General features: G+C 39.8%; 1 protein-coding gene and 1 pseudogene across 1 annotated transcript in view; one reads left to right on the top strand and one right to left on the bottom strand.

The window, feature by feature from the left end:
* The window catches only part of tns1a (tensin 1a), a 68,565-nt gene that overhangs the window by 24,099 nt on the left and 17,673 nt on the right, over positions 1–26,793 (top strand). The window contains exons 17-23 of the mRNA XM_073852516.1: positions 48–164; positions 7,729–9,258; positions 10,415–10,492; positions 10,923–11,110; positions 11,293–11,443; positions 12,891–12,974; positions 13,253–13,279. Coding sequence (XP_073708617.1) covers positions 48–164; positions 7,729–9,258; positions 10,415–10,492; positions 10,923–11,110; positions 11,293–11,443; positions 12,891–12,974; positions 13,253–13,279 — 2,175 coding nt within the window. The remainder of the gene's footprint in view (positions 1–47; positions 165–7,728; positions 9,259–10,414; positions 10,493–10,922; positions 11,111–11,292; positions 11,444–12,890; positions 12,975–13,252; positions 13,280–26,793) is intronic.
* Positions 15,930–21,209, bottom strand: LOC141346723 (serine/threonine-protein kinase pim-3-like; annotated as a pseudogene).

The raw sequence follows: 26,793 nt of genomic DNA, 5'->3' as shown, positions 1-26,793 counted from the left end.
GCCTCAACCCTAAAGTTCTCTTTTTTTTTTTTTTTTGTCCCTTTAAGGGTTGGATCATCTACAGAATGGACCTAGTGTCTCTGTGGACTACAACACCCAGGATCCCCTGATCCGCTGGGACTCTTACGAAAACTTCAACAGAAGATGTGAAGACATTAAAGATGGTGAGAGACACTATTCTTTTTGTTTCCTTGCTGAAAAATGTGCCAGCGAGTGCTTCTTTTGGGAGCTGGAGGGGGTCTGTGACAGTTGTTCTGCTAGCTTGCTGAATGGCATAAACAGCCAAGTGAACAAGGAGGGCTAAATGGGATATATGGATTCTCCTCTCACTGCTGATAATAATCTCCTCAAGACTCTAGGGATGCCACTTGAAACTCTGTCTGCTTTATGGATTATAATTGTTCTTTAGGGTATTTGGCATATTACAGATTTAATAAGGTAATTTGACTGATGGGATAACTTTTTTTTATTAAGTTATTTATTTATTTATTTTTGCTAGTTTTCAGCTTTTCAAGGTGAGAAAATGGTGTCTCAGGTCATGACGACACTTTTCCCTTGGCTTAATTTTTTTTAACCCATGTAGTCTGCCATAAAGAGCCCTTCTCATGCCTCCTGCCAATCAGAGTTTTAAATAGCATCTGGAGAAATAGAAGGCGTCAGTGGCCCTGCTGGCAGCCCCAGGGAGGGGTGGAAAACTGACACTCCTCTCTTCAGTGTCCTCTTCTGGGAGGAAGGGCTGGTGGGTAAGGCTAGGAGACGTGGGTACCCCAAAACACACACACACACACACATACACACACACACACACACACACACACACACACTTGTATACACAATAGATACAGTGGCAATATGAAAGATTGGTGCGGTTTTGACATTGGCAGGACATTGAAAAATGGCACAGAGCCCTGAGGAGTTTCAACATTACAAAATCCAATGAAAATTTATCAGTAATGGAGCTCCTTAATAAATAAATAACTACAGAGAACTATGTAGATAATCTTCAGATCTTTTAAACCCTGCTTGGGTCTGCAATAGATGAAAATGTACAATAACCATGCAGCCACTGTGTCAGTAGTTTTGCTCAGGAATCTAGATACACTTTATGGCCAAAGGTATGTGAACATTACCTAAATTAACTGCTTTGGTTAATGCATTTTTTTTCTCTCTGGACAATTCTTAATGCTATATCATAGGCATCCAAGGTTGTAGTTTGGAATTCTTTGACCAGTAACTGTATATCACTTTGGAATGTAATGAATATTACTCTTACAACACATCATCCAATCAAATACATGATTATGAAAGACAATACAGTTCTGCTGAGAATGTACAGTTAAAGGTACTTTAAATAGTTAGCACACACCACTGTGTGTTTTCACAAGATCCTTATGAAATGTAACATCTAAAAATACTAAAAAAAACAGAATCTGTCCAAAGTCCAAACTGACATATAGCAGCCTCCAGAATTTAAGGAGAAAACGAAACAGATTTCAAGAAAAACAAACCATTTCTTCCGCCACTTGTAATATATATGATACATTACTTACATGTAAATAAAAAAAATAAAAATAAAAATGTGGTTTAAATCTCAAACTCTTTCTACACATTCATTTTGTGTGTTTCCAGTTAAAACATGTATTGTGTGTGTGTGTGTGTGTGTGTGTGTGTGTGTGTGTGTGTGTGTGTGTGTGTGTGTGTGTGTGTGTGTGTGTGCACCTGGTATTCATCACGTTGTGGGGACCAAATGTCCCCACAAGGATAGGAATACCAGTAGATTTTGACCTTGTGGGGACATTTCTCAGGTCCCCATGAGGAAACAGGCTTATAAATGCACAATGAGTTTTTTTGACGAAGTAAAAGTGTGCACAATCTCCTGTGAGGGCTAGGTTTAGGTGTAGGGTAGGTGTAGGGTGATAGAAAGTATGGTTTGTACAGTATAAAAACCATTACGCCTATGGAATGTCCCCATAAAACATGTAAACCCAACATGTGTGTGTGTGTGTGTGTGTGTGTGTGTGTGTGTATTCCTATGACAGAAACAGAGAGGTGCTCTGGGACAGTATAGCCACCAGGGCTTGTTTACAGCTCAGGCTCCCATATTTGGCTGCTACACAGCTTCATGGCATTTTTGGAATGACTGAGAGGGAAGTGTGTGGAACAGAGAGAGAGACAGAGAGGTGACTGTGACACTTGGTCAGAGTGACTCACAAAAGAGAGCAACTCTGATTAATGAACTAGACACAATGATCTCACATCAAAGACACAGAGACTGGCAAAGTCTCCGGTGAGCAGTGCGTTACACTTGTTGGAATCAGAACTGAATTTGAATTTGTTTTTCCATTGGGCTTGAAAGTAGGTAAGTGTTACAGTGGAAGTTGCCTCATTCAAAGTATTCTATTCATTCTCAATGACTGTACTGTATCTGTGTGTGTTCAAACACTAGATTTAATTTTATGTTCTGCTACTGTGTTTCTTTTTTGTGGATTTTGAGAGATAATTTTATCAGATTTTACTGCAAAATGGTCAGTATTTGTAAATCTAGAACAGTACTGGCTGCAGTTACCATTAGGTATTTCTGAATCTCATGTTTTACAATTTGAACATTTAGAAAATTTAGCTCATGTCTTGGATCTGTTCTTGAATCTAAGACAAAATTCTCTATAATCTAAAAACAGCTTCTACATGTGTTCCGTTTATGATCAGTTCCTCTAAGGTTAAATATACAGTGATATATCATTCTAGTATTAAAACCTAAAAAAAGGATTTACAGTACTGTTTTTTAACTGTACTTTTTAAGTAGATGATATTTTATATGTTCTTTGTGCTCCTTAAAAGCACTTTAGCCAGTGTGGCTACAGATTTAAGCTTTTGTATAAAAAGTCTTGTCACAGGTACCTGTGATACTTGTGATACTTTTTAAAGAATGTTTACAATTTGTCTTGTCTGAGATAATTAGTGTTTTTTAGGATTATGTTTTTTTTTTTTTATGTACGCCGCTTCTATTATTTTTAAAGCTATGCAAGTATGTTTTTACGGTGCATTATCACTGCAATGTTAACTTTTATATAATTAAAAAATCTGAGATCACACTAAATAGACAGCAACTAAATGTTATGAGGTAAATAAATATCAATAAAGATAAATATTAATAATAAGGATTTAAGATTTTATTCACTAGATCATTATTTTTCTGTCACTTAACAAATGTAAGCAAATGCCCTTTGCAAAAGACATATTTGCTTCCACTAAAGAACGTAAGATGTTTTTTTGGAGTATTCTCTAATTATGCTAAAATAGCATGGACCATCAGGTTTGGCATTAACGTTTTCATGCAAGGTTGAGTGCATGATGTGAATGCTAATAATTCTGGAGTTCATATACTGTAGTTTCATGTGATTTTCAAGTACTTGTTTGGACCCAACTGAAAACTGTTTGGTGCTAGGACTTTAGCTCTGTATCTCAGCCTTCTCGAAAATCTGAGATTAAGTCAGCTGTCAGCACCCGTAAAATCTGTAATTATAATAAGCGTAGCTAGGGATGGGTCAGAGGAGTGCTGGACCCAGAATAAAATTTGACTGGCACCTTCAGTGCCCCAATCCTCTAAAATGATTGGTGAAAGGAAGCCAAATCAGAGATTCTCTGGCCAAACACTACAAAATTTAAGCAAAATAAAAATAGATTCACTGCCAGTGATAATGTTCTCTCTTGACATTTGATCTGAAGTAATTTCGTCTTGAATCTTCTCATTATCAGATGTTAAAAGCATTAAAGTTTATATTTAAATGTAACATGTTTGCAACAAGTAAATATTTGCAAAGAATATGAATAGTGTCCTGTGTTCGTGTTTGTGTTTGTGTGTGTGCGCTGATAGGATGTTATGCTGAATGTGAATGAGCTAGATCACTATGTGACTTCATGTCGAATATAAACAGCCCACCCCCACCTCAACTGCTCTAACTCTTACAGTAACTTGTCTCTTAGGCTTTCTCATGTCATTGCCATTTCTGTCAGCTTACCATCGGCCTATTTCATTTCTTTAAATTGTCATAATACACTCACCCCCCATGTATGTCTGTCTGTCTATCTGTCTGTCAGTCAGGCTGTCTGTCTGTCACTTAGCCATTCTATATTTCTGCCTAGCTGTCTACATGTCGGCTTCCCACCTCATATTCTTTTTTCAACCTCTCCCTGCTGTCTGACTGCCACATGTCTGTCTCCTCTCATTCTGTGACACATTTTTTTACTCTTTGTCCTTCTGTTATTTATTAAAGTGTTGTTATCTTTCACTCTCTATTTATAAATTTGGCCAGTATAACATTATGGCATGTTGAACCGCAGTCACCTCTCTTGACCAACACTTTGGCATTATTTACCAATGATATCATTCCCTTGGCCCTAACCTAATGCCATGGTTGTTGCTAGACAGACTTAGTACAACTTGGCCATCATCATGACAGGCAGGTTAGTGCATATGTTCTGAATCCCAAATAACAATCATTCATTAGTTACACAATACTACTTAGGTTTAAGTTACATATCTTAACATGTTCTTTTCCAGTTTACCAAGGCAGTGTGCCAATTACCAGGGCTGGGAGATGAGAATACTGTGTATTGCACATTAATGATTGGGTAACTGTGGAATCTTAAGGTGATGATACACTGACTTTTTGAGCAATGTTGCCGGGCAATGTTGCTGTCAAAGGGCACCCAGGTGAGACACATGTCCCATGACCGATCTTAAATATCCAGACAGAAATTTGTTGTCCATTCTCAATGGGAAAGTGCCCAAGCAACATTGCTCAAAAAAGTTGTCCAGTGTATCATCACCTTTATATGATGATCATGTTATACAGTAGTTGCTGTCTCATTTGCCTTGGCTCAAACCTGCAACCTTGGCTCAAGCCTATTAGCCAATAAGACCTCCACTATCAATGATTTCTAATTAATATAAGCAAAATATTACTTTAAATTTATTTATTTATTCATTTATTAATAGTAAATATACAATTTATTATTGTAATGAATAGCTGAAGGAGGAAGTAGTAGTAAAAAGTTGAAGAAAGATGTAACAAGACTGTAGGAGAAACAAAAATATAAACTATTGTACCACAGTATAGAATTCTACAGGAAAACATAGGAACCGTTAAAATCAACAACTAAGTTTAGAACAAAATGATTAGCCAATGAAAACAATAAACAACACAACTGAACAAAAGACGTGTGACAGTTACTTACTACTACGGCTGCTGCTGCTATAACTGCTTATAATAATAATGAAAAAGAAGGGAACAGAAAAGCAATGACAATGATATTACATGATCTGAATGACCTATGTTCACTGTGCAGAGTATGGTTGAAAGTATACAGTAGTGCAAAGTTTTCATTTATGAGTCGAACCTACCTATGAGGTTTATTAGACTACCTAGAAAATAGCTGTGAGTAGGTGTATGAGGTGGAGCTCAGAATCATCGGCATAGCCGATGAGATTTTATTTGTGGAAGATTTAATTCAGAGGGAACAAAGCATGTTAAGGGAGAACAACAGAGGCCCTAAGATGGATCCCTATGGAACACCACATGTAATAGTCACAGATGATGAGAAAAAATTCTCCATACTGATAGATACGGACCAGCCAAAGAGCAAGAGACTGAAAACCTGCCCACATCATTCCAGTCATTAGGATGGATTTCAAAAGACTATAAATCAACATAGAAATGCCAGCTACAGCCTATACTGTAGCTAGACAGCGAAGGACATGAGTGATCACTGCCTGCGTCACTCTAGTCAATTTAAGACAGACTTTAAAACTAGTTTGTACCTACTTATTGTAATTACTGTAATAGGTACATAGTATGTACACATGGAACAGGACTGAAAAATAAAGTGCTACCCACATAACTTGTATAACACATACTATATATATATATATATATATATACATATACATATATATATACACCAGTATTCAGTGTCATATGATTATATATACAGTGTGTATTTATATATATATATATATATATATATATATATATATATATATATATATATAATTATACAATATTTAGCATTACGTACTGTAAATGTCTATCATGACAACTTTGAATAGTTTAATGTGTTAATGGATGTGACGGTATATGTATTTGGTCTCGGCAGAATAGAACTATTACGCATCCTGTTGCTGTTGATTTTTATTATTGATTATTGCAGTTGCAGCAGATCAAGTATGGAGACTTGCTACTGCCAGAACATACACAGACATGCTGCTGGGTGCATGTAATGCAAATAGCATACATGAAATTATCCATAAAAGATCTATAGTGTTGGAGCTGGGGAAGGCTCAGGACTTTGCGCTGCAAGACTTAACCAAACTATTTAAATGTTGAGTTGCATTGCTGCAGATGGAACAAAGACCAATCTGCTTGTGTCATAGTGAATAATGTGAAAGCAGCAGATTGCGTTAATGACCTATTAGCCTGCACAATCTAGAGTTTCATGTCAGAACTAGACACTTATTTTAATGACATGAGAATGAGCTCCCCTATATGAGTCTTGTTTCTCTCAAAGATTTTTCTTTCTACAACCTAAACATCTTTTGGAGTTTTATTCCTTGGACACACTTCACATTTCTGTTGGATTTAAACACTATGCTACATATATAAATGAACAAAATGTAATTTGTGGCTTTTTGCAGAACCTCAGTACATATAGATGCAAATAAAAAATACAAATATGTTCAGCTGCTGCCTTTTTTAAGTATAATCAAATAATTTAATGAGCTAAAATAATTAAAAATAATCAGTTTCTGTTTCATAGACAGATTTTTTTACTTACATGGATAGTTCACTCAAAAATAAAAGGTCTGTCATTAATTACTCACCTTCATGTTGTTCCATACCCATAAGACCTTCATTCATCTTCGGAACACAAATTAAGATATTTTTTATCAAATCCGAGAGCTCTCTGACCCTCCATAGACAGCAAGGGTCCTACCACGGTCAAAGCACAGAATCATAGTAAGGACCCTGTTAAAATAGTTCTTGTGACATCAGTGGCTCAACTGTAATTTTACAAGAATACATTTTGTGAGGGAAAAAAATGACTTTATTCAACAATTCTTCTTCTCTGCGTCACCCTAGCAACATTTTTAAGAGTATCACGACATATGTGCACGCTGTCCTCTGCATGTAAATGCATGGTGGTGTTGACGTAGAACACGCTTGCACCACGCTTTGGTCCACTCTCCAAAATTGAGAAGAATTGTTGAATGAACACAAAAAATGTATTCTCATAGCTTCATAAAATTATGGTTGCTGGTCACATGACTATTTTGTTGATGTTCTTGGTACCTTTCTGAACCTCGACTGTGGTGGAACCCTTGCTGTCTTTTGCTTTTGGATTTCATCAAAAATATCTTCATTTATGTTCCGAAGATGAACAAGGTCTTACGGGTTTGGAACAGCATGAGGGTGAGCAATTAATGACAGCATTTTCATTTTGACCTTCACTGTCAAAGCTATCATATGACTTAAGATACTGAACGTAGAGGATGTGTCAAAAGTACAATTTTAAGAATACTGCAGAATAATAAATGTATAGGTTCAATTATAGCATCAGTTTCATTTTTGAGTAAATTAGAATAGATACGGAACTGTTTCTAATGAAAAAAAAAACTGACAAAGTGATTCTATAATGTTAATGAGACCATTTTTATAACCTCTTTTTCAGATGTTGCTCATTCTCAAGGTCCAGTAGACGGCAACCTTTACGTCCGGGTTCAGAAGAAAGACTCTCTTGAGGGAATTGTGTCTGCCAATGGTGCTTATTCAACTGACCGTGCTCCTCCTGTAGCTGAACACGCACTTCCTCTTCCAGTTGCCAACCATCCACTACCAGCTGCAGACCACGCCCTTTCTGTCAGCAGTGACTCAGGAAACTCTACTGCTTCTGTTAAGACAGACCGCACAGATGATGCTCAACAGTCTTTGTCATCCTCAGGGCCTGTGAGCCAAGCTCCCCCTGAGTCCGCAATTAGCCCTTGTGAGAATCGAGAGTTGGAACAGCTTCTGAGTGGGTCAGAGGGACCACCACTTCTCCCTCATCAGAATTTCCTCTCTTTTGCCAACACAAGCCCAGGGGTTGGAGTGCGGCACCTTGTACCTGCCCAGGTCCACGTTAACGGACAAGCAGGTGCTGAGCGTGAAACTCAGATTATTGACGACGAGTTACCAGAAAGCCAGGTGGGAGATAACAGCGCAGGCAGTCTTGGTACACTCTCCTCATTTGAGGGTCAAGACACACCAGCTGACAGCAAACCAGTCGCTGAGTCCACTGTAGTAGAAGTAGACAGACAACTTGGGAATTTCCTAGAGCGGAGGCCTAAAAAGAAGATGCCTGTGCACCAGCTTCGAGGGTCATCGTCAGCGCATGGACTGATTGAGTACAGTGGGCAGAACGAAGGCATGTATCGCTCACAGTCATACGGTGGCGTAATGCTGGATGGAGGACCTCAGTATATGCCACAAGCTCCTGAACGTAACACCAGCAGCCGAGAGGCAGTGCAGCGAGGGCTCAGTGCTTGGCATCAATATGGTCTAGTGGATGACCCCTTCTTTGGCTCAAATGGTGTCCTGCCACACTTCCCAACTCATGGAAGTGGATCACAGCAGGATGTAGAACAGAGTATAGATGCCCTTAACATGCTCATGCTTGACTTGGAGCCTTCACATACACCATTTCCTAAATCTCAGAGTGCTCCCCCAGGTGAGAACATCTCAGCTTTCCATCCACCCTTTGCCCAGACACTAGCCAGACCTTCTTACCAGGCTGACCAGGCCATCTATAGTGTCACTGGTGGCCCACCTCTCTCTTCCTCTGCCAGTTTTGGCCAGTCCTCACAAAGATCATCACCTGCTTACCCCATGACACCACTGTCTGAGCATAATCAGAGGGGTTACCAGTCTCCTCAGGCCCTTTCACCTATCTATCAGCAAGATCCCTACAGTATCCGTGGAGGTTCAGTTACAACACCATCCCCAACTTTACCTCTCCCATCTCCAATCAAGCCCCAGTATGTCTACCCAGGAAGCAGCGATGTGTCTTACTCTCCAGACCTTCAGGGCCCATTCCCAGGCCCTCAAAAAAGCTATAGCACATCATCATCCCCATTGCCCCCTGTCACCACTGCAAAAGAACCTGAGCCAAAGTCTGAGGAGGAGATGCTTAACCTTGAGGGACTTGTGGCCCACCGTGTGGCAGGTGAGGAAGAAGAAAATTGTGGTCTGAGTACAGAGTTTTGTCCCTAAGTGATCTATTGGTTATGCAATGCATTTTTTGGCTTTGCCTATGTATTTTAGAGAAAACTATAAAAAAAAATTACAGTATTAGCTGAAGCTGGCATGCAATTATTATGGTTCATTATTAAAGTTTGTAAATGACAACTTGATGGATAATCAGGATGTGACTCTACCCAGCCTCATTAGAGCATGCAGTTGAGTTTCGACTGCACCTGGCTTCATTTACCAGCCTCATATAGAGTGCAGGATCTAATATCAAGTCATATTTGACAAAGAAAGACAATTCACCAAGCCCTCGTAACATAATGGAGCCATAGTAATGTCAACAATTTCGCTCATCACTTGATTTAGTCCTGAAGGAGATAGACCAAACATAAACATTGGAAAAAATCCCTGCAAGCATGTCCCACTGCATAGATAAACAGTGAAGACATGTTCTAATATTGAACTATAAAGTTGACCTACACACTAAAGATTGATGAAAGAAGATTATAGAGGTGTCATCATTGCTCTTGTGGTTAAAGAGTATTCTTGGCAGACACTCACACTGTTTGTGTCAACACAACAGTCTTCTGTGTAGGAGTGAATAGTTGCATAGATGTAAGTTACCAGTGGCCAGAATAGACCTTACCACGCTGTGCTTCAGCTACCATGCATTCTCTGGCTTGAACAGCAGACTATTGATATCACAGGAAAATACATAGGAGCACCACCCTCTGGTAGTGAATGGAATTGCTGGGACAGGATTTCTGTCAAACATATTCTAATGAGACTGTTATATCTCTAGTGTTTCTTAGTACCACTAGTAGATCACTATATCATTTTGGTTACTTGATTATTTACTCACATATGGAAAGCCACATATAATTACACAATCATATTCTAGTAAACCGTATACAGTTTGTAATGTAGCACTGTATTTTAAAGAACTATGTTAAGACAAAGAAATTAGGATTCAGATTTACCCTTTTCTTCATTTTTCTTGTTTTTTTTTTCCTCATTTCTGTTTATCTCTGCTGTGGCATATGGATCACCCCTCACACCATTGATTCCCAACCTGCACCTTCATACTCCTCCTCTTCTTATGCTTCAACCCACTCCATCATTCCTCCACCCAGAGTACAACGCCCGCATCCGGGGCATCTCCAACAGCATGTCCTTCCGGCCCGAACATCATCGTTCCTATTCCTTCTCTGGTTTGTCCCCTCTCACATTCCTCCACTTCTCCCTCTGTCCTCCACTCCTTTCTGATCCCTTTTACATCTCTGTTGTCTTATTTTACACTCTGCCTTGTTATTTTGGTTTTCTTTGATCTGGTAATATTAAAGGGACAATCTCCCAATGTATGGAGGAAAATATAGTGAACCTTTAGGGGTAAAGCATTTTGTCAGAATTAATATTATAAGTCAGAGTCTGGTTTTGTCATTATTACTGGGATCCTAGCACAAAGTCATGACGAATATCACATTTTGGGGTAAAACTTCTAACCTGAGAAGGTTTCATTTATCAAAAACATTGCTACTAGAGGCTAATGAATGATGTAGGCCCTAACCTATTTTAGTAAAAAACTATAAGCTATAATTCTTGATATAATGAACATAAAGAACACTTTTCCACATTCTTTAGGATCACATTCACGTACAGTAACCCCAGATGAAGCCATGCCAACTATGCGCCGTCGAACTACCAGTGAAAGCCAGTACCTCAGCAGCCAAAATGACAGTGGAGCCCATAGGGTATGCTCTCCATTGAAACCTGTATCTCCAGACTTTGTCAACACAATTGCAATGAACCCAGGTGGACAACCCAGAGAGGTATATAATAATGGATAAGTTGTGGAGATTGATCTTTCACTTTATCATTTCATTTAACATTTTAATGTTTTAAACAAGTTATTTTAGTTCTCTTGGATGGATTACCATATTATAGCACATTACAATTTTATTGTGATACATTGTACTTTAATATTTTGTCATCTTATATGATTCCCTTTCAGAAAACTGTGCATAGCTACAGGGAGGCCTTTGAGAAGATGGAATCAGCTCCTTTAAGTCCTACCCGCAGTTGTGGTGGTGAGACACATCTAATGACCCCCACCTTTCCTGCATTACCCAAACCCTCTCCACAGACCTGTTATTTTAACCCATGTAAGTTTAGTCTCCCTGCAGAAAGAGTGTTCTTCATTTCCAACATAACAAAACATTTCTACATTTGAGATCAAAAGTTTACATCCCCCTTTCAGAATCTGCAAAATGTTCATTATTTTACCAAAATAAGAGGGATCATGCAAAATGAATGTTTTCCAGCATTTTCCAACAATGACTGTATGCTTTTGAGATCCATCTTTTCACACTGAGGACAACTGAGGGACTCACATGAAACTAAAGTTCAAATGCTCACTGCTCCAGAATGAAAAACTATGCATTGAGAGCAGGGGGGGTAAACACTTTTTAACATAGTGGAGATGTGTAGATTTTTCTTATTTTGCCTAAATGTCTTTTTTTCATTTAGTACTGCCCTTCAGAGGCTACAGAAGACAGTTACATGTTTCCCAGAAGACAAAATAAGTTAAATTTACCCAGATCTTCAAATTCAAAAGTTTTCACCCTCCAGCACTTAATGTTTTTTTTTTTTTCTTCTGGACCATCAGTGAGCGTTTCAACCTTCTGTGATAGTTGCATATGAGTCCTTCAGTCCTCAGTGTGAAAAGACTGGATCTCAGAATCATGGAGTCATTGTTGGAAAGTGTTCAAATACACAAAAATGCAGGAAAATCAAAGAATTTGTGGGACCTGAAGGATTTTTCTGAAGGACAGCTGGCAGATTAACTGTTCAGGACAAGGGACTCATGAACAACTATCCCTAAACAAAAAAAACACAGCTGTGGATCATTCAAGTAAGAACACAGTATTAAGAATCAAGGAGGATGTAAACTTTTGAGCAGAGTCATTTTTATAAATTCAAATATTATTTTCTTTTGTTAAATGTCTTTTTTGTGAAATATCTAATTCAGGTCAGTACTAAATAAACAATAACATGCATTTTGTATGATACGTCTTAATTTGGAAAAAAAAATGGCAGGTTCTAAAAGGGGGGTGTAAACTTTTGACCTCAACTGTTAATAAACAACAAAAAATACATATTATGAACAGTAAGTAAAGTAAAGGTAAATGAATAGAATTTGTATTGAATGCAGAATGTACACAGAATTTTTGCACAGAATCATTAACGCTTCTGTGACAGGGCAGGCTGCATGTGAAAAACTATTCTGTGCGCAAGGCTAAGATTAAATTCTTAGTGCTTAATGCTTTTACCCTGACATTTGATTGACTGACTATCCAGCATGTTAAGAGATGTAAGGAGCAGTCCACAGTCTTTGATAGTACGTAGTACAGTAAGTATAGTGTTGTTGTAACTACCTCTAGTTAAATGCTTGCCATATGTATATTCTAAGTAGTTTAGCTCCTTCACACAAAGCTAGTGCTTTAAGAGAAATCTTTTTTAAATCACTTACATTTTCCATTTTTTGGACTTTTAAAGTTAATTTAAATGTGTTTTTGAATCTAACAATTCAAGTATTTTGTGTTTAAATAGGCCATCCTGGTCAGCCCGCTCTTTCAGCCACAGGCCTGAAGGCACAGAACCCTACAGAAGCTCTGGTACAACCAAGCAGTTCAGGTAAGCACCTGTAAAACCAGTATGGCCCACTGTCCACTTATATTTTTTAAAATATGTCATCATTTAGTATGTAGACTGCTTGGTTTATTAACCATTACATGGCCAATAGTGTTCCGAAATACCCCTCTGTCCCACTCATCCATCTACAGTGCTAATTTCTGTCACTGTCCTCCTGCTGTGCATTCCCACCACATTCACACTGTTATTATTCTCTTCCCCCTTTTTTAAAAAAAAACTGTCATCGCTCCTCTTTCTCTTTTTATGCCTGCTGCTGTCAGATTCTGATTCTAGTGATGATATGGAAGGTAAGAGTATTTTGGAATGACAGTGGAAACTCTTACAATGACATGTTCATTTAATTCTAAGAATGCTACACTCTCCTTCCTGCACACGTTCACACCTGTTAACTCTTTCAAGCCCTCATGTTTATATGGGTTTTATTGAAATTGTATTTCGGTATTACAGTGTCAACAATATTTTGACAAAAGGCTCTGTTCTGTGACTCTAGAAGTTTTCTCCTTGTTTAAATCCAATGTTAAACCAGGGTGGCTAAACCTGCTCCTGAAGATACCTTTCTGCAGAACGCATGGTGCATTTAAGTCATGTCTGGGATAGATGCATCCTATTTATGAGTTGAATGCACATGAATGCCACCACAAAGTGGTAAATACAAGTGGGAAACTCAAAATTTTCTTTAAGCCCAGAGTTTCTTAGCTGGGGTTGTGTTAGTGGGAAACATGTCGGATGCAGCCAAAGACTACAGATATGCAGCATCTGTATTGACTGTAAATTTGTTGGAATTAAAGGGATAGTTTACCCAAAATTGAAAATTAACCCATTATTTACTCACCCTCCAGGCATCCCAGGTTTATATGACTTCCTTCTTTCAGACAAATGCAATCAGAGTTATATTAAAAATTATCCCGGCACTTTAAAGTTTTAGAACGGCGTAGGCGGGTGTTTCTCTTCATCAGTCCAAAACAAATCCATCTATGTGTTTTTGTAAGAAAAATATCCATATTTATAACATAAGAAAATGTAAGAATCACTTTAATCTAGCTTGCACCAACTGCTCGTACATGGAAACTGCTCCAGGCGGATAGTATATGACGTCGGCATTGCGCATGCACCGCTCAGACGTGACGAATGTGGGCGCACCGAGGAGAAAGGTAAACAAAGCACCGGTCATGATTTAGAAGTTCAAAATGAGGATTTGGAAAAAAAAATGTCAGAGGATTTCAATATCATTATTTCGATATAAGGATTTGCTCCTGTAAACAAACGTTGGTTTTCACGAGACTCACTGGCACACGTTCAACGCAAACATCCTACGCCATTCGCCATTCGGAGCTGCTTCCATGTACAACTGTTACCACAAGCTAGATTAAAATTATTATTACGTTTTAGATATAGATATTTTTCTTACAAAAACAAATTGATTCACTAAAGGAGGCCTTTATTAACCCCCCAGAGCCGTGTGAGGCACTTATTATGGATGGATGCACTTTATTGGTCTTGTTTTGCCATGATAGAGCTTGGAAATGCCTGGATAATTTTTTTTTATATATCTCCGATTGCATTCTTATGAAAGAATGAAGTCATATACACCTAGGACGCCTGGATGGTGAGTAAATGATGGGCAAATTTTCATTTTTGGGTAAACTAATGCTTTAATGAAAATATGGGGCTTAACTTTGCAGGATATTAGCTCCCCATCAGTTAGACGTAAAAAAGGTTTGCAACGTCCAGCTTTATGATAAATATTTGCAACCGTTGCACCAACTAAAATTATGACCAGGCACACCTACTCCTGTCGTAGACGATGCGTGTCCATGCCAACACATTCTCCTGCAGTTTAGGCTATTTTATGCAAAGCAAACTAAAACAAGCCACATCGATATTTTCACGATTATTAAATCTTTAATTTTTACTTGTAAAATGCTTTAAATGTAAGAAATATTGTAGAGATGTTTAAACAGAAAAATGGAAACTAACAGCAGTTATTGAACACCTAACTAAATAAAATAATAATTTTCAAAAATAAATAATCGTCTTCATAATCATTACGTTCTCACCCAGTGGTGGAGCCGCCAGAGTTCAGGACTCTGGTTTAAAGTGCACTATAAAAAGGTATCCACCTTTTTCTTCAAGTAAGAGTGAGCCACGGCCATATGTAAATTTTATTGGTCTGGCTTCCGGTCTCATCTGCGTCCAGCTATTTTTAGATGTACCAAACAGCTCGTTTTGCTGATATTGCAAAGTGGTGTGTCTTACCATATTATTTTAATGTATTATCTTAATTATAAGCACACTGGTTTGTAGTGCAAACAGTATTACCATTTACTGTACGTTGTTATTCTTCTCATTATTTCCCTATAGTGGCCAATGAACCAGAAGTCTTGCCTATCAGCTTATATCCGCATTTTTTTAAAGTTGGTAATCGAGAATAAGAGACGATTGATGCATTGGAGATTGAGAGGGAAATTTGCCTACCTAGTGTTTGGAATGAACAGTAAGCTTCAAAAAATATTTCATGCTTGAAATGAAGTGAGCAGTGAACACTGCAGGGACCCTCAATCGCAGAGCAACTTCCGTATATTTATGGAGTAAAAAGGCTTGACTGCCTTATTTTGACCTATATTTGCATTTTTTTAACATCTAATCAATATCAGAATGCTTTAATTTTGTGTCGCTAAAGGTTTGTCTCAATAAGCTTATTATTAAAACTAAAATTAAAACTGAAACTAAGCTATATAAAAACTAAATAGGCTAGAAATCTGTTCACAAAAAACACTAATCTAAAATTAACTAAATTATAATGAAAGTATTAAAAGCGAAACTGTAAATTTTGTAGCAAAAAAGATATTAAAATGAAACAAATTTAACAAAACTGACTAAAGATAGAAAACAACAGGGTGGCTGTGACAGGAGTTGTTTTCTAAGGTTCTTCATGTCTTACTCCATGACCTGATAAAAAAGTAAATCTCCATTAATAGTCTAAATAAATTTAATTTAGAGCATTTGATTTAAGAACCAAACCAATAATGATAAAAATAAAAAATAAAAATTAGCTCATCTTAAAATTAGTACCTTAAACCAGTCATGGAGATGCATCTTCTCCAGATCAATCCTCTACTGTAAATTAGACTGCAGACATGCAGAAATCATCTGGCAGCATTCTGTGCAAAAAGGGACATTCGATTTATTAGCTAATCTTTACACCTTTCAAGCTATAGGTCTTTTTTGTTTGATTTCGAATACATATTGTCCTTTGTTCTTCTTAAATGAAGATCTTACCTTGTGACAGACCAGGTCTGGTCCATCTCCTCTTACTGATCAGATCCAGGTCGTAGTCTGTGGGATAATATCCGCACTCTATCATAAAGAGGAGAATCCCTAGTGACCACACTGTTGTCGGCTTTGTGTGGTATCTGACGTTCACGGTGACCTCTGGTGGACAGTACGCTTTTGTGCCTGGAGGAAAGAGATTTTGTCCGTTTAATACATTTCCACATCAGGTTGACTATACAGGATGCAATTCTGTAAGATAATTTAAGCAGTTCATAACACATAACACTAAAGACATCACACCCGAAGTCAATCAATTTCACCTCCATGGTGTCCTGGTTCACCAGCAGGTTCTCCATTTTGATGTCTCGATGAAAGACACCACACTTGACGCAAACGTTAGTGGCTTCAATGACCTGCCGCATGACCTTTCGTGCCGTCCCCTCATCGAGACTCTCTGCGTGGAGATATACAGAACTTTTCAAATCCATGCAAGCCATGGGATGCTCCATGATCATGATGAAGTGGTCTTTGTTGTCCTCCCAGTCCAGAAGTTTTATTATCTGAGAAGCTCTGGGGCTCTTATTGGCCATTAGTTTCAGGCCTATCTCCATGGGGATGCCTTCAGGATGACCAGGCTAAATAAAAGGAAAAGAAAAATGATGCTCAGATGGAGATATGGACTTGGTCCACAAATCAGAACAGTTTGCCTACTTGTAGTCTGTGATTCATATTAATATAAGATGTCATAAATTGAAAACAGTGACTAAAACGCAGTAAAATAGAGAGTGCAGCCTACTCAACACTCTGATATATGGCATGTTTGGAGACTTCACTGAAAATTTCACAGCCACCTGTTTAACAAAACAGAAAAATAACAATTAGCATGTGCACAGAGGTCATATCAGTCCAGCTGTCACGTTGCCGTGGAGATGGAGCCAGGAAGAAACTTGCAGAAACCGGAGTATAAATGAAGACAATATTTATTAAAGAAACAACAAACATAAACTAGACTGATACTGAAACTGAGTAAACTATAAACCAAAACAAACCAGGAGAAGCAAACGCAATGTAACATTAACGACAGACAGCTGGGAGTGATCAGACACAGACTTAAATACACAGAACACAAGGCGTGGCTACAAACGAGATAACAGGATAACGAGGGGGAAATACAAATATGGGCATGGATAGAACCAAAAACACTAAACCAAAAGGGGGAGCAAATGGGACAAACCAAAAGTACTGGAAACAGAGGGGGAAAAACACTAGGAAAACAGAACAGGACAGGACAAAATACTGACATTACACCCCCCTCCCCAAAAGGCGCGTCTCGCGCCGTCTAACATCCATAGGGGAGGGAGGGTGAGCGCCCTAGAGACCGCTAGACAGGGATACAGGGAACACAGGATACATGTGCGGTCTCCAGGGCAGACAGTCCAAGAGGCCATGGCGGGTCTGGGGGGTCAGGAGGCCATGGCCAGGTAACCAGTCCAGGAGGCCATGGCGGGTCTGGGAGCTCAGGGGGCCATGGCCGAGTAAACAGTCCAGGTGGCCATGGTGGATCTGGGGGCTCAGGAAGCCATGGCCAGGTAACCAGTCCAGGTGGCCATGGCGGATCTGGGGGCTCAGGAAGCCATGGCCAAGTAAACAGTCCAGGTGGCCATGGCCGGGTAAACAGTCCAGGTGGCCATGGCTGATCAGGGGAGTAGCCCCCCCCCCCAAATTTTCTTGGGGGAACCTAGGGTATAGTCCACCCAGGAGAGCATGGAAGGGCACGCAGGAGAGAGCTCCGGCTCTGGAGGGCACATAGGAGAGAGCTCCGGCTCTGGAGGGCACGTAGGAGAGAGCTTCGGCTCTGGAGGGCGCGCAGGAGAGAGCTTCGGCTCTGGAGGGCGCGCAGGAGAGAGCTCCGGCTCTGGAGGGCGCGCTGGCTCTTGAGGAGCGGGCTCTGGACGGTGCTCTTGAGGAGCGGGCTCTGGACGGCGCTCTTGAGGAGCAGGCTCTGGACGGCGCTCTTGAGGAGCGGGCTCTGGACGCCGCTCTTGAGGAGCGGGCTCTGGACGCCGCTCTTGAGGAGTGGGCTCTGGACGCCGCTCTTGAGGAGAGGGCTCTGGACGGCTGGACGACCCCAGCGGAGATTCAGGAGGACTGGGCGTCTCCAGCGGAGACACTGAAGGAGCAAGCTCTGGGCGAGCGGTCACTGGAGGGCGCTCTGGCGGCGCGGTCACTGGAGGGCTGGGCGGAACCAGCGGAGACTCTGGGAGACTGGGTGGAACCAGCGGAGACTCTGGGAGGCTGGGCAGAACCAGCGGAGACTCAGGGAGGCTGGGCGGAACCAGCGGAGACTCTGACTTGACGGTAGCCATCTTGGGTGCAGATTCAGGCTTGGCGGCCATCTTGGCCAGGGACTCAGGCTTGGCGGCCATCTTGGCCGGGAACTCAGGAACGTCGGCCCTCTTGGCCGGGGACTCAGGCTTGGCGGCCATCTTGGCCAGGAACTCATGAACGGCGGCCATCTTGGCCAGGGATTCAGGCTTGGCGGCCATCTTGGCCGGGAACTCAGGAACGGAGGCCATCTTGCGTGCAAACTCTGGCGTGGCAGCCATCTTACATGCAGACTTTGGCGTGGCAGCCATCTTGCTTGCAGACTCTGGCGTGGCAGCCATCTTGCTTGCAGACTCTGGCATGGCAGCCATCTTGCTTACAGAATCTGGTGTGGTAGCCATCTTGCTTGCAGACTCTGGCGTGGTAGCCATCTTGCTTGAAGACTCTGGCGTGGCAGCCATCTTGCTTGCAGACTCTGGTTTGGCGGCCATCTTGCTTACAGACTCTGGCGTGGCAGCCATCTTGCGTGAAGACGCGGCGGCCATCTTGTGAGCTGACGCGGCGGCCATTTTGTGAGCTGACGCTGGCTTGGCGGCTGACGGGCTTGAACGCGGAGAGGAAGCCGGCGGGCTTGAGCGCTGGGCGGCGGCCGGCAGACTAGAGCGAGGGGGGGTGGGCCAGCCGCATCGGGCTGAGGACAGCGGCGGAGCTTTGGAGGATGACGGGGGATAGGAGACTGGGCTGGTGGTTCGATCCGTTGGAACGGTATGTGGAGGTTCTCGGCTTACGGCAGGCTGGCGCAATGTGCTGTGTCTGTGAGGGGACTGGAAGATGAGACCGACCAGAATTTGGAAATTCTTCAACTTCAAAATCAGATCCATTCAAATAGAGAATCAGGTTTATTAGCTCGATCAAGGGGAAATTACAAGAGGGAAGATCGCAGCGAATGGTCTCATCATCCAGCCCCAAAACAAACACAGCACCAAGAGCAGCCTCGTGCCAGCCTACCTGATGGGAGAGCTCGATGAAGTCCTCCACATATCGCTCCAACTCACGGCCACCTTGCCGCAGTCTCCTCAGAGCTGCCTCAGCCCGACTCATATTCTTGTTTGGTCAGTCAATCTGTCACGTTGCCGTGGAGATGGAGCCAGGAAGAAACTTGCAGAAACCAGAGTATAAATAAAGACAATATTTATTAAAGAAACAACAAACATAAACTAGACTGACACTGAAACTGAGTAAACTATAAACCAAAACAAACCAGGAGAAGCAAACGCAATGTAACATTAACGACGGACAGCTGGGAGTGATCAGACACAGACTTAAATACACAGAACACAAGGCGTGGCTACAAAAGAGATAACAGGATAAAGAGGGGGGAATACAAATATGGGCATGGATAGAACCAAAAACACTAAACCAAAAGGGGGAGCAAATGGGACAAACCAAAAGTACTGGAAACAGAGGGGGAATAACACTAGGAAAACAGAACAGGACAGGACAAAATACTGACACCAGCCATTAATTCTGAAGAATTATGCAAAGTTTTGTAAGAGAAAGTGAATAAAACCTCATGTCCATCCTTGCAGAAAGTGCCATCGTAGACAAAGCCAAATCCCCCTTGACCTAGTTTTGGCCTGATTTTATAACGACTGCGGATGTGGCCTATTAAAAGATAAACAATTGCAGTAAGTATACAATTTCTATGTACATTTTAACTTATTTGCTTATTAACTTATTTTTAACTTGTTGCTGCCTTAAAATTTTAAGTACAATCAACTTTTAAGTCACCTTCAAGTCACTTACAGTAAAAATTAAATTACATTAAACTGACTTGAAAAAAATGTGAACACTGTACAACTTATTTTTATGAGGTAATGTAAAACACAAATTGTCATGATTTATTGATCACATAATTTTCAAAAAAGTGTTTATAATTCATAAAACATTTTCTAATTCTAATGGATGTATTATTCTTAACCTTGTCTGGGTAAGAATACCCTGGGTAAGAATTCTTACTATTGTCTGTTTCTCAGCAGCAGGGTGGACTTTAGAAGCTGGAGCTATAATATGAACATAATCAAATAAATCAGTAAAATATCACTTAATCAAATTAGAGTGGTTATTCATTTAGGGGCACATTTGACTTGATATCTTAAAATTAAACTTTTTTTAAGCTCTAACATACTGGCTGGCTTGGTAATGACACCTAATAAAGCTATTCTTAGATCATGCTCTAATAAAAAACCTGTCATTTCATTCATTTCTGAACCACCACTCTAAAATGTTTGGTGTGATAATGACAGCAGTGTTTTGGAATAGTGATTATTAATTTTAAAAGGAAGCAAAACAGAAGTTGCCATAATTGAAGAATCAGCCTTAAATCAAAACATGACATGTCGATGTGATTGTACCATCGGTAACAATGTCCGATATGATCCGGCTTCAGCCTGGTACTTATTCTCAGCCTTAGCTAGATCTGCAGAGAGGAAAGCATAGAGAGGGCTACCCCTAGAAGCTTTTCTTTTTCTCCTCTCTCTCTGCCTCCTTTCCTCCATCAATACCACCAGCAACAACATGGACCTCATCAGGCCGATGAGAAGGATGGTTCTCCGCCATGCGTGTCGCATCGGTCTTTTGGCGATTATTAAATGTTTAATTTTACTTATAAAATGCTTGTTAAATGAGTTTATATGTAATAAACATTGTATACATGTTTAAACAGTAAAATATGTTGTATTATTACGGATCCATATTTAACAAAAATAAAGGCAAATAGGCAAAGAAAGAAAGAAAGAAAGAAAGAAAGAAAGAAAGAAAGAAAGAAAGAAAGAAAGAAAGAAAGAAAGAAAGAAAGAAAGAAAGAAAATGTCAAAAATGTCAAAATAAATGAAAAACTAAAACGAAGGCCTAAGTGAAATAAAATAACTGATTATTGAAAATAAATAGGGCTAATTCGTAATTATTACATTCTCGCATTGGTCTTTTCGCAAACATTAAATGTTTATTTTTACTTCTAAAACTTTAAATGTAAGGAATTTTGTATACATGTTTAAAAGGTAAAATATGTTGTATTAAGAACTGTATTTAACGAAAATAAAGACAATTAGGCAAAGAAAATCTAAAATGAAACAAAACTAAAACTGAAATAAAACAATTCATTACCAAAAATAAATAGGGCTAGGCTTCTCACCCCGTTGGAGCCGCCCGAGTGCAGGACTCTGGTTTAAAGTGCACTGCAAAAGATTTAATCAGAAATAAGGGATTATGCATTGGAGATTGAGAAAGGAATTTACCTACCAAATTTGCATATTTTACCATCTATTTAATCTCAGCATGTTTTCAGTTTGTGTAGCCAGAAGTTTACACTAAACTTAAATTAAAAACGAAACTGAAAACGATCTTAAAATAAATACGAGCTTAAAAATGCTAAACCAGCAACTATGAAAGCAACTATGGTCGTAAGTTCCGTCATTACCAGTAGAGTTCAATGGAACTAACAACCATAGTTTGCTAAGGATGCTTTTGGGAAACGCACCCCTAATCCGGATCCGGTTTATTCTGGCACAAATAAGCCCTGGTTTATGTACAATGAATGCCTTTCCTGAGGTAAATGTGACTTTACTTGACATTGTTCACTGTTTTATTGACGTCTGTGGCTGAAAAACAGATTGAGTGATTACATGAGACATCATACATTTCAGTAGGTTGTTCCATTTCTAATCCCAGATGTAATATTTTACTGCATAATTAAGTACAGAAATATATTTTGTGTTAGGTCAATTACTGTCTGCAGTGTGGTATAGTCTACACCAACCCAGCCAGCAATGACATGTGGGGCCCAGATGAGGGCTTCATGGGCGGCAAATGTGGGCCCCATTATGGGCTTGCACCCGGGATTTACATTGGGGCCAGTTGTGGAAGCCCAGACTTACTAAGTGGGACCTGTAAGGGTACTGCATGGGTCTTAATTGGGCAATTCATGCCAAACCCATTTGGGCCCCACCTGCACAAAGAGTGGGATTGCACCCGGGATCCACATGGGGGCCAGCCGTGGATGCCCAGATGGGTTTTAAGTGGGATCTGTAAGGGTCTTATGTGGGTCTTAACCGGGCAATACATGTCAGACCCCTTTGGGGCCCACCAGTCTGTAGGGGTTTAAAGTGGGCTTGCACCCGGGATCCACATGGGTGCCAGCTGTGGATGCCCAGATGGGTTTTAAGTGGGATCTGTAAGGGTCTTATGTGGGTCTTAACCGGGCAATACATGTCAGACCCCTTTGGGGCCCACCAGTCTGTAGGGGTTTAAAGTGGGCTTGCACCCGGGATCCACATGGGGGCCAGCCGTGGATGCCCAGGTGGGTTTTAAGTGGGATCTGTAAGGGTCTTATGTGGGTCTTAACCGGGCAATACATGTCAGACCCATTTGGGGCCCACCAGTCTGTAGGGGTTTAAAGTGGGCTTGTACCCGGAATCCACATGGGGGCTAGCCGTGGATGCCCAGATGGGTTTTAAGTGGGATCTGTAAGGGTCTTATGTGGGTCTTAACCGGGCAATACATGTCAGACCCATTTGGGGCCCACCAGTCTGTAGGGGTTATAAAGTGGGCTTGCACCTGGGATCCACATGGGGGCACGCCGTGGATGCCCAGGTGGGTTTTAAGTGGGATCTGTAAGGGTCTTATGTGGGTCTTAATCGGGCAATTCATGACAGACCCATTTGGGCCCCACCTGCCCAAAGGGGTTTAAAGTGGGTTTGCACCCGGGATCCACATGGGGGCCAGCCAACGCCCAGGAGGTCCAGGCCGCCCCAGACGCCCCCCCCGGGATGTGCCGGAATCCGCGCCCTAGTCACACACCCGGACGCCCCGGCAGCACCCCCCCCCCCCCCCCCAAATAATTACAATAAAAAAACCTTCAATAAAGTGTCAAAGCATGCTCAAGGTGGACAATTAACATTTTTATTTAAAAGACAAAAAACAGTCTGCAATACAAAGTCTGTGCAAATGCCATATAAAATTTACATTTTACATTTCAGCTATTTAAGAAATACAGCACAATTAAATTAAAAGAACATGGGACAGTTTCATTAAAACGTTTAATTAAATATATGTTTACCTTAAAACTATTAGAAAATATTTCCTGATAATTCACTCACCCCCATGTAATCCAAGATGTTCATATCTTTCTTTCTTTAACCCTCTGGTGCTCTTCGTTTTGCAGTCACACGTGTGCTCTTCGCGGTCAGAAGTGACCGGACACCTGTAACGCATCCTGTAATTTTTTCAGTAAAACCATTCCAATTCATTTTTGTTTAATAATATTTTTTCTTTTTTCTTTTGCATTTTGAGAGGGTTTTGTGGTAATAATGAATATTTATGCTGTAATTAATATCCATTTTTTGCCATTGAGAATAATAAAAAAAATTATTTTAATTTTTTTAAAAAAAATTTTTTCATGAATGCAGTATTTCAGGTTGAAATAGAGACTCAGCCATTCAACACAAATTTTTGAAGGCAGATTAGCGCCATCTGTTGGTAAAAAACGAGAAAAACATCTGTAATGGCAGGTGTAACTTGATGCCTGTATAGTTCTCTACAAAGCAGCTTGTGAATTGCCTAGTTGTTTTTAGACAATTGATTCAGCATTTTTATTAGGTGGAATAGTTGAACATACATTTAAACAATCTCAAAGACTATTTCTTATCCAGTTTGGGATAGTTTTTTGTTATAAATATGATTTGAAGTGTTAATTTTTTTGTATATGCAAGAGTGTGTGTGTCTTTTGCACTCTGGATATGTAATTTTTTTATACATATATATTTTTTTTTATTTTACATCTTCTCAATTTGCTGTGTTTCAGTTCATTTGTGCATGTGTGTGTGGATGTGTGAGAAAGAGACAGAAAAATTCTGTACATTTTTGAATTTTTGTCGATTTCCCATTCATTTCCTGATGTCGGTCATTTTTGACCAAAGAGCACAAGTTTTTTTTTTTTTTTGGAATCGTGCCCTCATTTTTTATGTGTGTCCATAAAAGTCACTGAATTTGGTAGCGTTCTCATGAAGCTGTGAGTTTTAAAAAAAAATTCAAAACCGAAAATGTTTTGGTCAAAAGTGACCGAATAGAGGTGAGTATATTAGTGTGTTTGTGTGTGTGTGTGTGTGTGTGTGTGTGTGTGTGTGTGTGTGTGTGTCTGTCTGTGAATGGGTGTGTTTTAGAGTGTCACCCCTTCACTGCTGTGTACTTTTTTCAGCATTGTGGAGGATTTGTAGATTGTACACACAAAAATTCTCTGAATATTTGTATTTTTGTCAATTTCCCATTCATTTCCAATGGTCGGTCATTTTAGACCGAAGAGCACAAGTTTTTATTTTATTATTAGTTTTTTTTAATCGTGCCCTAATTTTTTATGTGTGTTCACATTCCAAATGCCATAAAAGTCAATGAATTTCGTACTGTTCAGATGAAGCTGTGATTTTTTGAAAAATTCTAAACCGAAAATGTTTTGGTCAAAAGTGACCGAATAGAGGTGTGTATATTAATGTGTGTGTGTGTGTGTGCGTGTGTGTGTGAATGGGTGTGTTTATGAATGGGTGTGTTTTAGAGTGTCACCCCTTCACTGCTGTGTACTTTTTTTCAGCATTGTGGAGGATTTGTAGATTGTACACACAAAAATTCTCTAAATATTTGTATTTTTGTCGATTTCCCATTCATTTCCTATGGTCGGTCATTTTAGACCGAAGAGCACAAGTGTGACTATTTTTTTTACGACCACTTAGCCTGCTTGAATCATGCCCTCAATTTTTTTTTGTGTTGACATTCCAAATGGCATAAAAGTCACCGAGTTTCATATCATTCCGATTAAGCTGTGATTTTTAAAAATTCAAAACAGAAAATTTTTCGGTCAGAAGTGACCGAAGAGCACCAGAGGGTTAAAGGTGCAGTGTGTAGATTTTTTGCGGCATCTAGCAGTAAGGCTATGAATTGCAACCAACGGTTTAGTCCACCGCTCACCCCTCCCTTCACAGAAGCTACGGCAGCCGACACGGGATTAAGCTGTCGTCGTTTTAGACAGCAAAGAATAATGAAGTTTCTTTTATAAATTAGGGAATTAGATTTACTTGATAATTCAATAAAACGATGTTATTGTGAATATTACTGTTACTTGTTCATCATTGTGTCAGTGTTTTTTCGCTTGAACAACAGTGATGAAACGCGATCTGTAGAGCAGTTTGTCCGTTCAGGGCTACTGTAGAAACATAATGTCGGCTTTCATGTGAGGGGACCCGCGGTGTATGTAGATATAAACTGATAATTCTAAGTTAATAAAAACATAATGGCTCATTACGTAAGGTCTTTATACACCCCTGAAAACATAGTTATCTATATTATATTGCATTTCTGTCTAGAGATAATCTTAAATATTACACATTGCACCTTTAAGTCGAAAAGAAAGTCAAGTTTTTGAGGAGTAGATTTCAGGATTTTTCTCCATATAGTGGACTTCAGTGGGATTAAGGTCAAGGATAAAGGTTTCAAAATTTCAATACAGCTTTCAAAGGGCTTTACAAGTTCCCAGTGACCCTTATTCCTTGGGTGGGATGATGTAGAGCCCTTTGAAGCTGCATTGACAATTAAATTTGGACCTTCAACCCCTTGGCTCCCATTTAAATATGGAGAAAAATCCTGGAATGTTTTCCTCAAAAACCTTTTTGACAGAAAAAGAGACAGACACAAGCATCTTAAATGACACATGGGTGAGTAAATTATCAGCAGGAAATATTTGTGCCAGAATTGAACTAGTCCTTTAAAACTGAATAAATACAAAACCAATACATCTACAAAATTGTCAAGATTAACAATTTTATTAGTTTCAGATGTAAAATTAGATTATTGAATTTTTCATTACCAGTTATTCAGAGCTCCGAGGTGAAATTTAACTGAAAATGCATTTCTATTTCATCCACATCATTTTATTTTAATCCACAATATTCTACTGACTCCCATGGGCTCCATACAGCGGTGTCCAAAATTATTAGAACACTAGTATTTTTACCAGCTAAAAATGATTTTAATTCAGTCATGTCTATCTTTTGCTGTAGTGTTTCAATGGGTAATTTATTTTATATTTCTAAACATTAATTTTGCCATTAAATGTAATAATCCAGTAAGATTTTTGTTTGACAACAGCCAGTGCTCCAAA

Source organism: Garra rufa, chromosome 12, assembly GCF_049309525.1.
Source record: "Garra rufa chromosome 12, GarRuf1.0, whole genome shotgun sequence".
Lineage (NCBI taxonomy): Eukaryota > Metazoa > Chordata > Actinopteri > Cypriniformes > Cyprinidae > Garra > Garra rufa.
This window is presented reverse-complemented; position numbering and strand designations above follow the sequence as displayed.